Source organism: Melampsora larici-populina, assembly GCF_000204055.1.
Source record: "Melampsora larici-populina 98AG31 unplaced genomic scaffold MELLAscaffold_61, whole genome shotgun sequence".
Taxonomy (NCBI): Eukaryota; Fungi; Basidiomycota; class Pucciniomycetes; order Pucciniales; family Melampsoraceae; genus Melampsora; species Melampsora laricis-populina.
The window spans coordinates 264,741-277,614 of NW_006768825.1; the positions used below are offsets into that span (position 1 = coordinate 264,741).

A 12,874-nucleotide genomic window follows, 5' to 3' on the forward strand; every position below is an offset into this window, starting at 1 on the left:
TTCGCACTCAACTTGGCCTTTGAAGATCCCTCTCTAAAGTTCTTTGATCTGTTCCTAAACTAGAACTACTTCCAATCGATTGAGATCCAACTGCTGAAGTAGGATCCATTGAAGCAACAGACGATCTCCTCCTTATCTTTCTTCTACCAATCAACACCTCTGGAACTTCCATCTTCTCTTCAATCTTAAACTCTTCTAATCCATCACCATTTCCTTCACCAGCACTACTACCACATTCAGTAGTCCAATCCATATGACTACTCATACTTCGATTCTCTGATCCACCATCTTCACTCTCCGATCCTGAAACCATAAGTCTCTTGGATTGATTCTCATTCGGTAAGAACCGTGAAGGTGGTAGTTTTTTCATAGTAGTAATAGGCGAGGTGACTCTTCGATACATCGGTTCAGCCGCCAAACGTGATTTAGTTGGCATCACACCTTGTTTGACCGCTAAGAATGATCGTCGTGAGTGTTCGGTTTTCCGGTTGATCGATGGACTTGTAAGTGGTTCAAAGTTTAACCTGGTAGGTTTACTAAGCTTAGACCGACGAATAGGAGGACGATGTTGAAATCGTGTAAGACCTAAGAAGATTAAGATGATCAAAAGACTTATAAATTGAACCATTCCAAAACATTTGATCAAGGTGATAGACGAATTCAACGCATTGATTTGATGTGCAATAGTATTTCTTTCGATCGATAACTTTAACTTCATCGTGTTCATCTCAATAATACTTTTCTTGTATTTCGCTTCTTGTGTTTTAAGCTAAAAGAACCCGAAAACCAAACTTAGTGTTCATTGATAGTTGAGAAGGAATTGAGTGAACGTGAGACTTACCATAGAATCATAGTTATTAAATCTTCGATCTAATCTCATGATCCAAATCTCTAATAGCCTAACTTGCTCTTCTACGTACTTTAATGTGAGGTCAAGGTTACTTTCAAGATGATTGAGCCGTTTCATGATTTGACCAAAAATAGATTCAGAACCTTGGGTAGTCGTCCCACTTCCATTCGGTCCTACTTTATCGCTACTGGGTAGAGTTCGGGTCAGAATGGGATTCGGTAGGGCCACTGTTGGTCTATAAGTAGATGCCGATCCAGCGGAATTGATTGGAAGATCGGTATGATGTGGTCTGGATTCAGTAGCTGGAGGAGATGAGTGAGAGGAAGAAGCATTTCGAATTGATTCTGCAGGTCTATGATCCTTCTGAACTGGAACTTGATTGAGAGGAATAAGATCGTGAGAAGGAACTATCTGCTTCTGAGCTGGCGTCGTTTTATTTCCCTTGCTTTCATTCCGTGAAGTTTTCAATGCTTCTCCCGTTACCAACACTTTATCCTGTGAAGCGTGCTCACTTGGAGTAGGACTAACAACTCCTGCCACCGAGTCATCGATAGATATAGTTTCTGGAGCTGGAGAATCCTTGATTCTATGGACAACTTCAGAATCAGATGCCATTGCCTTGAGGGTGTCATTATTCGATCCTAGTAAACGATCGCCATGCTGGGTTTGAGATGTGGCATTGACATCTTGAATGATGGGCCCCGATGTTTCCGTGCTTGGGGTGATTGGTACGTCTGCCTGAGTTGCTCCTTGTTTCACAATCTCATCATTAGGCTGAGAGTGATCATTCGAGGTGAAGTCGATGACTACAGGTGAAGAGCCAGGTTCGGATTCTGCTACGGGCGGTTGAAGTGCTTCATCGTTGGGTAAGCCAAAAGGTTCATCGGATTTCGATTTGATGGGTTTAGGATCAAGTTCAAAGATGGAAGCTTGAAAGAGTGGATCAGGATACATTTCTTCTTCATGATCTTGTAAATCATCTTCAAATTCTTTAAGTTCCAATTGTCTTCTTCTTTCGAGTTCTTCATCACGACGATAGGCATCAATCTGAGTGAGACCATAGATTCTCACCAAGGAGAGAGGACAAAAATATTCGGAACCATAATGGGACAAGAAATCTAAGCGAACATATCTGTAAAATCCCTTGAGATGTTTGATTGGAAATACCTAAGAAGATGAATTGTATCAAACCATCTATGGATACCAAGATAGAGATTGAATTTGACTAACCTGAATTCCTCTTACATTCCTAGTTTTAAATAGTCCCACCTCTACCCATTTAATCCCACCAGCGCCTTCCAGTCCACTATTAGAAACAGTGATTCTGATGAGCTTATACATTGAACTAAAGAATTCATAATTAGCCAATACCACATGATCGATTTCAATCTCATCACAAAGTTCAAAGATCACAAAGTTTGAATCTGAATGAGTTGGATCAGTAGATGATCGATTAGATTTATTCTTTTTAGATTGATTGGGAGCTCGACAAGGTGTGAGCATATATTTATCTTTCTTCTCATTTAGAATAGAAGAAGCTGATTTAGATGATTTGGATGATCGATGAATCGAAGCTGAACAATCAAAAGATGCATAGTTGGTACGAGATGAGAGTGTGTTGAGTGGATCTTGATCTGTACCAGTTCCAGTGTATGGATCAGGGTGATAGAGGTGTTCTTGATCGGATGTAGACAAAGGTAATGGAGCTTCTAGGAAATCCGATTGGGTTGAAGAATTAGCAGGATCCTGATCAGGATTTGTTGTGATTGAAGATGAGGCAGAAGTCGAATTGAGATTAAGAAAAGGCTGAGATGGAGTAGGATGAGAGAGATTTGAATTGAGATTCAGTTTGTCTTGTTGATGATTTGAAGAGTTTGAGTGATGAAGATCGAAAGTTGAATAAGTAGAATGAGATTGATTGGATTGAGGAGATGAAGTCGAACTGGAATTAGAAGTGTTTTGAATTGATTTTGAGATGATAGCTGGATTGTGAATGAGATTAGGATCAGTTGAAGAAGATGAATGATTGATGATCGAAACTGATGAATGTCGATTGATATGATATTTTCGATTTGAATCACGTGCTTTCCATTCAGAAAAGCTAAGTAGTTTTGGTAAAGAAGGACCATGAGGACAGATTGCTTCTTGATTTTCGATGATTGATTCTTGGATGGTTGATGATGAGATTGAATTTGATGATGATGATTTATGGTGATGATTAAGTTGAGCAGAACAAGTTGGATAAGGCTTTGAGATGAATGGTGAAGTGATTGGCCATGAGTTAGATTGGTGTTGATGATCGGTAGTTGAAGTTGAAGTTCTTGATAATGAGAAGAAGAAGAATAATAAATTGAGATTCATTTGATGATGGATGATGATTGATGAGTTAGAGAAAGAGAAAGAGACTCTCTTCAACTTCAATTCATCGAGTTTGGACTGATCCGCAATATCAACTGAGACGTGTCAAGACTCACTTCAAACATCAACCCAAATCACACTTCCCTTCGTACTCTCCTCAATTATTCATCAATGGCCACTCTTCCTTTGGTGAATACTAACCAATCAGTCATCATACCACCCAGGATTCAGGAATGCTTCTACTGTACCTCACCTCGAAATTCCCCTTTCTCTGGTCACTTGTCAAAGAGTTCCCAAATGATCCCCTCTTGGCTTACATACATAACCTGTTTTCTGGAATTCTGACCCCCCAAAAAACAAGAACAAACACAAAAAAAAACAAGAACAAAAACAAGAACAAAAATAAAAACAAAAATAAAAATAAAAGACACAGGGCTACTGGGATTCAGAAACATTTCTTTGTGTATAACATTCCATTTTGGGGGCATTCAAAACTCATGTTTTGGTCCCAAAAGTTTGTCCAGAAGGGATGTCCAGAAACATTCCCAGATGTTTTTCAACTTGATTTTGTAAACTTTATGCACACCTGTTTGTTTGTAATCTATGCAACAGAGTCTTCTCAGACTCCACCAAACAACAACTTGATCCATTCACATTAGTGGCTCTCAAACCTGCCCTGGTTTTCAAAAAACCCAGTTGACCCAGTTGTTTTTTGGCAGTAACTTTGTGTATCAAGTTGACATTTGTTGACAGCTTCCAGCCAAAAATTCCACTGGGGCAACCGGGTTTTTTGAAACTGGGTCAGGTTTGAGAGCCACTATTGTCTTGCCAAAATATCAACCCAGACTTCTTACCAGCTATCCGCCCACACCTCTCTTCAGATATTGACCCCCATCATATTTGGCCAAGAATTTCTCCCATAGCGTACTTTCCATCAATTCAATCCACATCTCTTCAAGATTGATTTCCTAAAAATCAAACTGATCAACATCCTAATCATGAAAAAGAACCCACCAAAATCATATTTCCAAGCCTAAGAACAAGAACAATTAGCCTTCTTCCCCTAGCTATCCTCAAACCCAGTACTGGCACACAGACCTTAACAAGAACATCAAGAATTCTCTGAGTATCTTGGTGGAATGACTGAGAATTCCTGATGGCCACCACTTTCTGTCTAGATTGGTGTAGGGGTGAACATCAAACAATCAAAAAATCATAATTTGTTGAAAAAAAATCAAATTACTTTGCTAAGAACAGGTCTCTAAATATACACACAACCTCATTCCAGCAACAAGTTTTTCTATCTTTTTCTTAAGGATTTTTACATAAGAAGGAGTGTTTTTTCCAAGACATTATAAAATGTAGAAGACCACCAAAAAGGTGAGAAACTTGGGTTGGTCTATTATCCATATCCATTTTTTGTAGAAATAAACTCTTGTATATTTTACTGTAAACATTATACATGATCCCCAAGAGGCAGTGATGAAATGATTAAGAGTAAAGTGTGTCATAAAAGGATCTATCACTGCACACCTGAGCCATAACACCCACATTACGTATGTGCAGCAGGTAGAGTAAACAGGTAACTATCATGTGCATACAGGTCTGTTCATCTAAGCCATAAGTAAATCATATGTGATACATCATGTAACTTTTTTCACTTTCACAAACTTGTCTCAAAACTTGATGACATATACATACCTTTATAGCTCCTCAGGCAATATTCTTGAAACCATCTGTCAGCAACAGAAAGGGTGTTACAAGAACTTTATTTGATGGAATTTTGTCAAAGCTTGGAGTCAATGTAAATATGTACAAGTCAATTTTTGGAATGCTTTTGTCAACCCTGTGCCAGCAAGGCACTGTGCCGCAACCCACATGTTTTTTTGGTGTGTTGCTCTGCAACACGCAATAAAAAACCAGAATTAGACACTGTGTTGCGGTAGGTACCTCAACAAAAAAAGGTGAGGTCAGGTTGTGCGGCACCTTGACCGTTGTACAACACAACAGGCGCAACAGCGCCAAAAAAACGTCAAATTGTATTTTTTTGGGGCAGCAATGCAACAAATGTTGTTGTGGCCCAAAAAAACATTGATTTGACAGATCTTGTTGCACAGCAGGTCAAGCCACAACCTAGAATTTGATTCCATGTTGTGGTGTGGTCAGAAAAACCACAACACAGACACAACACAGCATGCAATGCCTTGCTGGGGCAGGGTTGCTTTTGTCAAGCTGAAAAAGGTTACAGGGTGTATTACATATGATCCAATTATTCAAATGATAAGATAACTGAGTAGATCGTATGTACATGATATCCACACATTCCCTTAGTCTGCTGCACATACATAGTGTGGGTCTTATGGCTCAGGTGTGCAGTGGTAGATCTTTTCATGACAAACTATACTCTCAATCATTTTCCCATTCCCACTTGGGGATAATGTGTAATATTTACAGGTATAGATTTGTGATCCATTCTGCAAAAAGATACCTGTATGAGCTTTGGAAGACAATCTAGGCAGTCTTTTGTCTTTCACAATTTTCCCACAGAAAGAATGATTACATTTGTTGCATTGGATGATGGAGAGGCTGATTTAATGCAGATATAATGCATTTTCAATCATTTCTTGCACTGAACACTATCACTTTTGCTACATGAAAATTACTTTAGGTTGGTAGTGTTTAGTATATCTACCAGCATTAAATAGGTTCCTTGCACTACCAACATAGATGCCTTGGGTTGCAGAATCCAAGGCATCATCAGAGGTAAATCCTTGGACAGACCTTGTCCAAGGTTTTCTGAGGTTTTTGTCTGAGGTAATCTTCTGCGCTGAGAAGTGCCTCGGATCAAAACCTTGGACAGATTCTGTCCGAGGTTTGGAATCCAATAATACCTTGGATTGAAAAATCCGAGGTAAATATGTTGGTGGTGTTGGTGTGAACATGACCTAGGCTGGGAGCATGATTGAGAGTAGATCAGATAATCAATCCATCCTGCACTGTACATCTGAGCCATAAATCATATGCTATAGTTGAAGAGGTCAAGACCAAATAAATGTCTGATCCATCTGAAAAACCCATTCCCTACTGCAAAACTCATTTAAGTTTGAGGAGCCAATGAGTGCTGTGGAGCTGGGTGGGCCATCCACCTATTCCTTTTTTCAATGTTTTCTTGGAATTCCAGCACTGTGCTCTGGGGCTTGATCAATGAGAAACCTAGGAGCAAGTCCATTTTCTATTTTTATTTCATTATTGTTTTTTGATTTTGAGATGAAATGTTCAAAAAAGGAGGAGTTCCAAGAGTGACATTTGATTTGGTTTATGGACAAGATTCAAAGTTTCAAGATTTTCTAAGTTGGATCTTAAAGTGTCTCTAGCTTGGTCATTGATCAAGGGATCTGGATTAGGATGGGAATGAATGCCTTGAGCCTTGACTGATCCATTGAGATTTTGAGCAGACAGGATGTACAACTTTCTCCAGCAGTTTGAGAGTACCATGTTGGAGACCCTCAACCAGGCCTTGGAAGCCAATTTCATAGCATTGAGTTGATGAATTTTGTAAATCTCACCAATTGGGATTTGGAGCTCAAAACAATCAATTGCATATTTAATAAATTCTGATCAATATTAAAACTTGAGATTGGCAATGATACCTGCATTAAGTGGTTGGAAATGTGATGTAAGATTTGGTGCAAAGAATTCCAGGCAAATGTTTGTCAAGGGGTTGTTTGGGTTGACTGAGTGACCAGAAAATTTATCAACAAGAAGTAAGATCTTGTGGCCCTCCAATCTCAGCTCTTGGTCCCAGGATTCAATCCCTGGCCAAAAATTATGGTCTGCATCCAGGCTTTTGTGTTGTTCCAATAGTAAAATTCAAGTTTCTCACCTGTCTCTCCTTGAAAGCAGACAGGCTTAGGGCCCGTTCGGGTGGGTTCCAAATATTGTATTTGGCCAAATACTCCACCAAAGCCAAATACGATATTTGGGTCAAAAACGTATTTGGCTTTTGCCAAAAACACCGGCGTTCGGAAACCGTATTTGATCCATACCCAAATACGGTATTTGATCAAAAAATCTTCACTTTTGAAAAACAGCCTCAGGGCTGTTTCTGAGACCAAAAAGAGTTTTTGGGCTCATTTGCCCCTCCATTTCGATTTTTTGTTGTCCAATTTGGTCGACTGTTTGGTAAACGAAAAAGCCAAATTTTGAGTTTTTCAATCTGCCCCTTTTCAAGGGGCAGATCGAAAAATCGTTTTTGTGTGATGATTTTTTCGAAATCCAGCCGAACGGGCTCTTAAGGTTTTTTCCTATGATTAAAGGATGTCACTTGTTGGATCTGTTGGCCTTGTTTGCAAAATCATACATCATGCATTGTTTGTCTGACTTGATCCCAGACCTAGCATTGAATGCTAAGCCCTTGTCCAGGGGCATTTTACAGATGTGTCAAAACATCAACAACTTGTATATGACTTTGTAAATGTAATATCAGAGGTGTACCCATAAAACAGGCCAGTCTCATTCATATTATAGATATTGGCAAGATCATAGAGATTGGTGATAGCATGCACATATGCTCTCTCTACAGCAACAGTTTTGGGTGAAGCTGCACCAGCCTTGCCATGCCGTTTAATGGAAAATAGACCTATTTTTTGCTTGAAACTAGTCAACAACCTTAGCTTGAACAAGCCCTCTCTGCGCGGCCACGTCCGTGCGCCTCGCAGAGGGGCTTGGGACTAATCGTGAGTTCCTGGCACGGAGACTCCACGAGTTAAGTCCACTTATGTAGTTTTTTGCTTTTTCCCGCTTTCCTCACTGATAAAAACAACTTTACCTTGCAGGAAAAGTTGTTTGTATTTTTGTTCTACATGTGTTTCCATCTTGATATCCTGGTTATCACTACTTCATCACCCTGATCATGAGTTGAGTTTTCAAGCTCTTATGTCCCATATGTAAATGAATGTACAGCCTGTATTCGCATCGTACGTGATTTAAACATAAGGATGTGCAAAACATTTGGTGAATTTGGCGCAGGCAGAAACTAATGTACAAAAAGCACTGAAAACAGACCACAATACAGGCGGGTGTTGTAAGAATGTTAAAGCCACATTTCTGGCCGCATCAGATGGTTTGTGTACAATCTGAGGCTATGAGGATGTGTAGAACAAAAATATGAACAACTCTTCCTGCAAGGTAAAGTTGTTTTTATTGGTGAGGAAAGCGGGAAAAGGCGAAAAACTACATAAGTGGACTTAACTCGTGGAGTCTCCGTGCCAGGAACTCACGATTAGTCCCAAGCCCCTCTGTGAGGCGCGCAGACGTGGCCGCGCAGAGAGGGCTTGTTCAAGCTAATCAACAACCCCTCATAGAGACCAATTCAATCTTAATTTGGTATCTTGAAGAGATTTGCAAACCAATTCCACATTGAATGCATGACTGACCCAGGTGTTCAGCTTGAGTAACTCAAGTTTACAGTGCTTGGGTGACTTGGGGGTGCTTGGTTGTAGTCTTTCTCTTGGAGTAAAGACCAACCCCAGAATTTTACTCTAAGTGCATCACTGTCTCGTCCCTCAAGCTGGGTTGACATTCTTGATGACCTTTTTCTTTTTTCTTTTGACTGTCTGTTTGGCAGAAGGGTTTGGCTGTGGAGTTTTGGTATGTTTCCGTTTTTCTGGGGGGGCAAACAACATTCTGTTAGAAGAGTGAAATTCATCATTACCCTTTTGGTTGAGATGAAACAACTGTAGACTCACTGCAAAGTGGTTTTGAAATCACTGGACACGGCTTTTCAGCCTTGAGGAGAGGGACCTCCAACATGGCCTTCTCCTCTTGAACTCAATGGTGCCACTGGCAACATCCCAAACTTGTTTGATGCGCTCCACCAACCTCAACTGGTCAACAATGTTTGCTGTTATATCCATGAACCATTTGTCAGCTTTGGCGAGTTTCTTTCCTGAGCTGAGCAGCTCTCTCAAAGGTTTTAAGCAAGCATTATTATCAGATTGCAAGGTTTCAAAACCTTTTCCAACCTGAGAAAGATTGTATTTAAAAATGTCCTTGGGAAGCATTTCAGAACTGATGATTAAGATTGCGAAGTGATTGAGAATTGTGAGATACAAAGTAGAATCCAGGCACGTGCCCGGCTTCGTGCCCCAAATTATTTTGGTAGTAAATTTTGATTTTCTGGGCAAAAGTCTGGGCCCAGAATTCAAAGTTACTGCCAAAAAAAATCTGGGTACAAAGCCGGGCACGTGCCCGGATTCTACTTTGTATCCCGTAAATGAAAGAGTAAGTAAATACACTGATTCCAGAAACAAAAGAAATGCAAAAAACCACAACCACAAATCATGTGACCTGCTCAATTATTGGATTTGAGCTTTGGATCTCAACATAAAAGTATTGTTTATTGGGTTTGATAAAGTTATTGGTTTTTTGACCAATTTTACTGCAAATAAAATATATTTGACCTAAAAACTATTGGTTTTTTCAAGAGTATTGGTTCTGACACATATTGGTTTTCTCAGAGTCAACTGTAGTACAGAGCAACTAGCTCTGGACTTTCTATCTAATACAAAGTCAACCAGCGCTTCCAAAGGTTTACTGATGCATTTTCAAAGTAAATCAATTGTGTCTCTTGAAAAATTATTTTCATAGACTGATACTCATATCACCAGTGACTTATATCTCTACAGGATCATCAACAACCTAACTCAAGATATTCCCACAGATACACAGTTGTTTCACTCATACATTTCTCCCCCTCAACAAGATCCTCTGCTTTCAAAAGACATTTGTGATAACCCTTACTGGTATGTGTACTTCAAGATCTTTGTTGACTCTGTTGATGGGACTCATTTACCTGTTCAGGTATTGCCAACTTACTTCAGTAGGAAAGGAAATATTTTTCAAATTGTACTTGCAGCTTAGAACACCCCAGGTGACCAGCAATGACAGGCCAAGTTGCTCATGCAGTTCCAGACTGAGTGTAGTCTTTGAAACCTTGACACTGGTCACTAGTTGCACATGAGCTTGAACCTCATCCATGTACATAGGACAACATCTGGTAATATGCTGAATTGTTCATCAAAGAAGAGGTGCAGTTGGTCACAGACTTGTTAGTCAGCAGGGTCTTTGTGTCTTGTATAGCTCATTCCAGCAGACAATTGAATGGGGTGATATGGAGTGACAAAGGGAGTCATCCATTGTAGTGGCGGCGAGCTTCAAGTCGGCGTAATATTTGCAAATTCCCATCAAGAGAATATGAAAGATGGCATAGATACAATGGTTGGCGACAAAAAAATGCCCAAAGGGCCGAGGGGAAGAAAGATGTCTTGAGGCAAGCGATGGACTCAGTCTCTATCAATTATGAGCCGTGCCCAAAGGTGTGGTTTTCCAGGGTTTTCCTCGATGCATTTCTGCATGCAGGTGCTTATGTAAACTTAACAAAGTCCCACGCTCGCGCATCCTCGCGAGGCGTCGAGCGAGGGACTTACGCCAAACTTGCACGCTCCATAACCTTGCGGTGGAGAGTTTTGCAGGGAGCGCCCTTCAATGCCGTTTATCTTTTTCCACACCGAGGATTCGGGCATGGTCCAAAGAGCAGAAATATGCGCCAGGATAAGGCACATATTGTACACAATTTTCACCGAGGAAAGTGTTCTTACTATGTAGATAATGGAGGAACAAAACCCGCCTTTGTGACCGATCCTTCCCATTTACAGCAGTTCCATGTGTGGTTTACATGTACAGTGGCCATTGAAGCCAAAACTTTGAAGCACTTTTGTTCACAAAGGGGAGCAGTTTCCCTTGGTGAAAAATCTGTACAACATGCGCCTTACTCTGGTGCATATTTTTTCTCTTTGGACCATGCCTGAATCCTCGGTGTGGAAAAAGATAAACGGCATTGAAGGGCGCTCCCTGCAAAACTCTCCACCGCGAGGTTATGGAGCGTGCAAGTTTGGCGTAAGTCCCTCGCTCGACGCCTCGCGAGGATGCGCGAGCGTGGGACTTTGTTAAGTTTAGTGCTTATGTAAATGCTCCTTATGTTCTCAGCATCTGTCCGGGTCAGCGACCGGGATGTACTCAAGCTTAGCACCCGTTGACGCGGCGCACGGTCATCCTGGACTTTTCAACATCTCGTTCGTCAACCTTTTCCGGAATCTGGTTTGACTGCTTCTTCACGCAAAACTTGTAACATGTGATGTGGATTCGAGTGGAGAAGGGCTGTGAGTTGAAGGAATTTTTAAGCTTGATGGGTCTTGTGCAGAATAAGTACAGTCGTTCTCAGAAATGTTGGAAAAATCCAACATCTCGAGCTGAGGTCGTGGTCCCGAGGAGGTGACTTTTTCATGACATGTGTCACGGAAAAGTCATGGCAGCTGTCGAGTGGAGATCAGTGTCCCTTTCACCAACCTCAACTCCCTTGTGTCCTCTCCATGCCATCCTTCCTCTGATCCTCAACTCGTGTTACAATCCCTTAACCATGAAATCATACGTTTTCACCGTTTTTCTGAAGAGATCAGTCCGTTAGCCTGGCCATTGGCAAGATAGGTGTGTGGTCATCGAGGTATGATGGAAAGTAAACGAATTTTCATCTTGAGATACCTGTCAAAATCAAAGTTTTTGTCAGTGTTTGTATCTGCGTGTCCCTGCTCAGCGCACGGACCCCGAGCTCAGCTCGAGATTTTGCATTTTTCCAACATTTCTGAGAACGACTGTAATAATCTAAATCAGATGATGATGAAGTGAAGTGAAATATAAAGTTCATTATTGCAGTGATTTGATTTGAGGCATTGATCAGAATTGAAGTTTATGTATGGTGGTGTCACCCCTTTTGATCTTGGTAATTACACACCACTCTTTGAATTCGATCGATGATTTACATACAGTACTGTGACTGATTAAGATCAACAATTAAGTTTATTGCAAACTGTAACTTTTCAAATCATCACTTGCTACTTGACCATTTGGCACATTTCTTTCTTTACCAATCCTTCTTCCATCTTCTTCTTCCATCTTCCTTCAATCCTCATCTTCTCTGATTCATATTCACTTCTCATCCTAGTCCTCATGGTCAACCCTCCAGTGTCTCCTACACACTCATTCAAAAATTCACCTTTCGATCCTCGTCATGGCTCAACTCACAACTCTGGCAACAGTCATCCCGATCCAAACCACGACGCTCCTCCTAGTAACTCGAGTTCAATCGGCACAACTAGCGAGCGTATCTTTCCAATCAAAAGTATTCTTCAAGTTAGGAAAAACTCTCAATCTACTCACCATCATAATCCTCAACGATCTCCAGAGAGTAAGAGAAGCTCAAGGACATCTAGTACCACCAATTCTCCCGTCATTGCTCGTGACCATGTTCAACAGCATCAAAACCTTAACCCCTCTGGTGCAATGTCAAGCATCACCGAAAACCAACCTGCCCTCTCTCCTCCTCCGCCCTCCAGTACCCGCTCTTCAAGATCTTCCGGACCTGTCACTGCATTAAACATGGGAGCTGGATCCCCTCTTCGTCATTCACGTTCTCTCTCGCTTTCGAACATGGCATCACCTTTGCAATTTCACTCTTCCAATTCCGACCAGCCAGACCTCACTCATCGTCATCTTTTAGCTCATTCTCGTCAGACTTCACCCAACGAACGTCGGCCCCGTTCCTCAGCTACA

At 41.0% G+C, this 12,874-nt stretch overlaps 1 protein-coding gene across 1 annotated transcript; it reads right to left on the minus strand.

Moving 5' to 3' along the window:
- Positions 1-1,800: 1,800 nt before the first annotated feature.
- MELLADRAFT_57672 (uncharacterized protein) lies at positions 1,801-3,033 on the minus strand (the record flags this gene model as incomplete). Its single annotated transcript, XM_007416536.1, has 3 exons — positions 1,801-2,017; positions 2,081-2,832; positions 2,909-3,033. Coding segments are annotated over 2 exons (489 nt in total), but the record flags the coding sequence as incomplete, so codon positions are not given.
- Between the last annotated feature and the right edge of the window lie 9,841 nt (positions 3,034-12,874).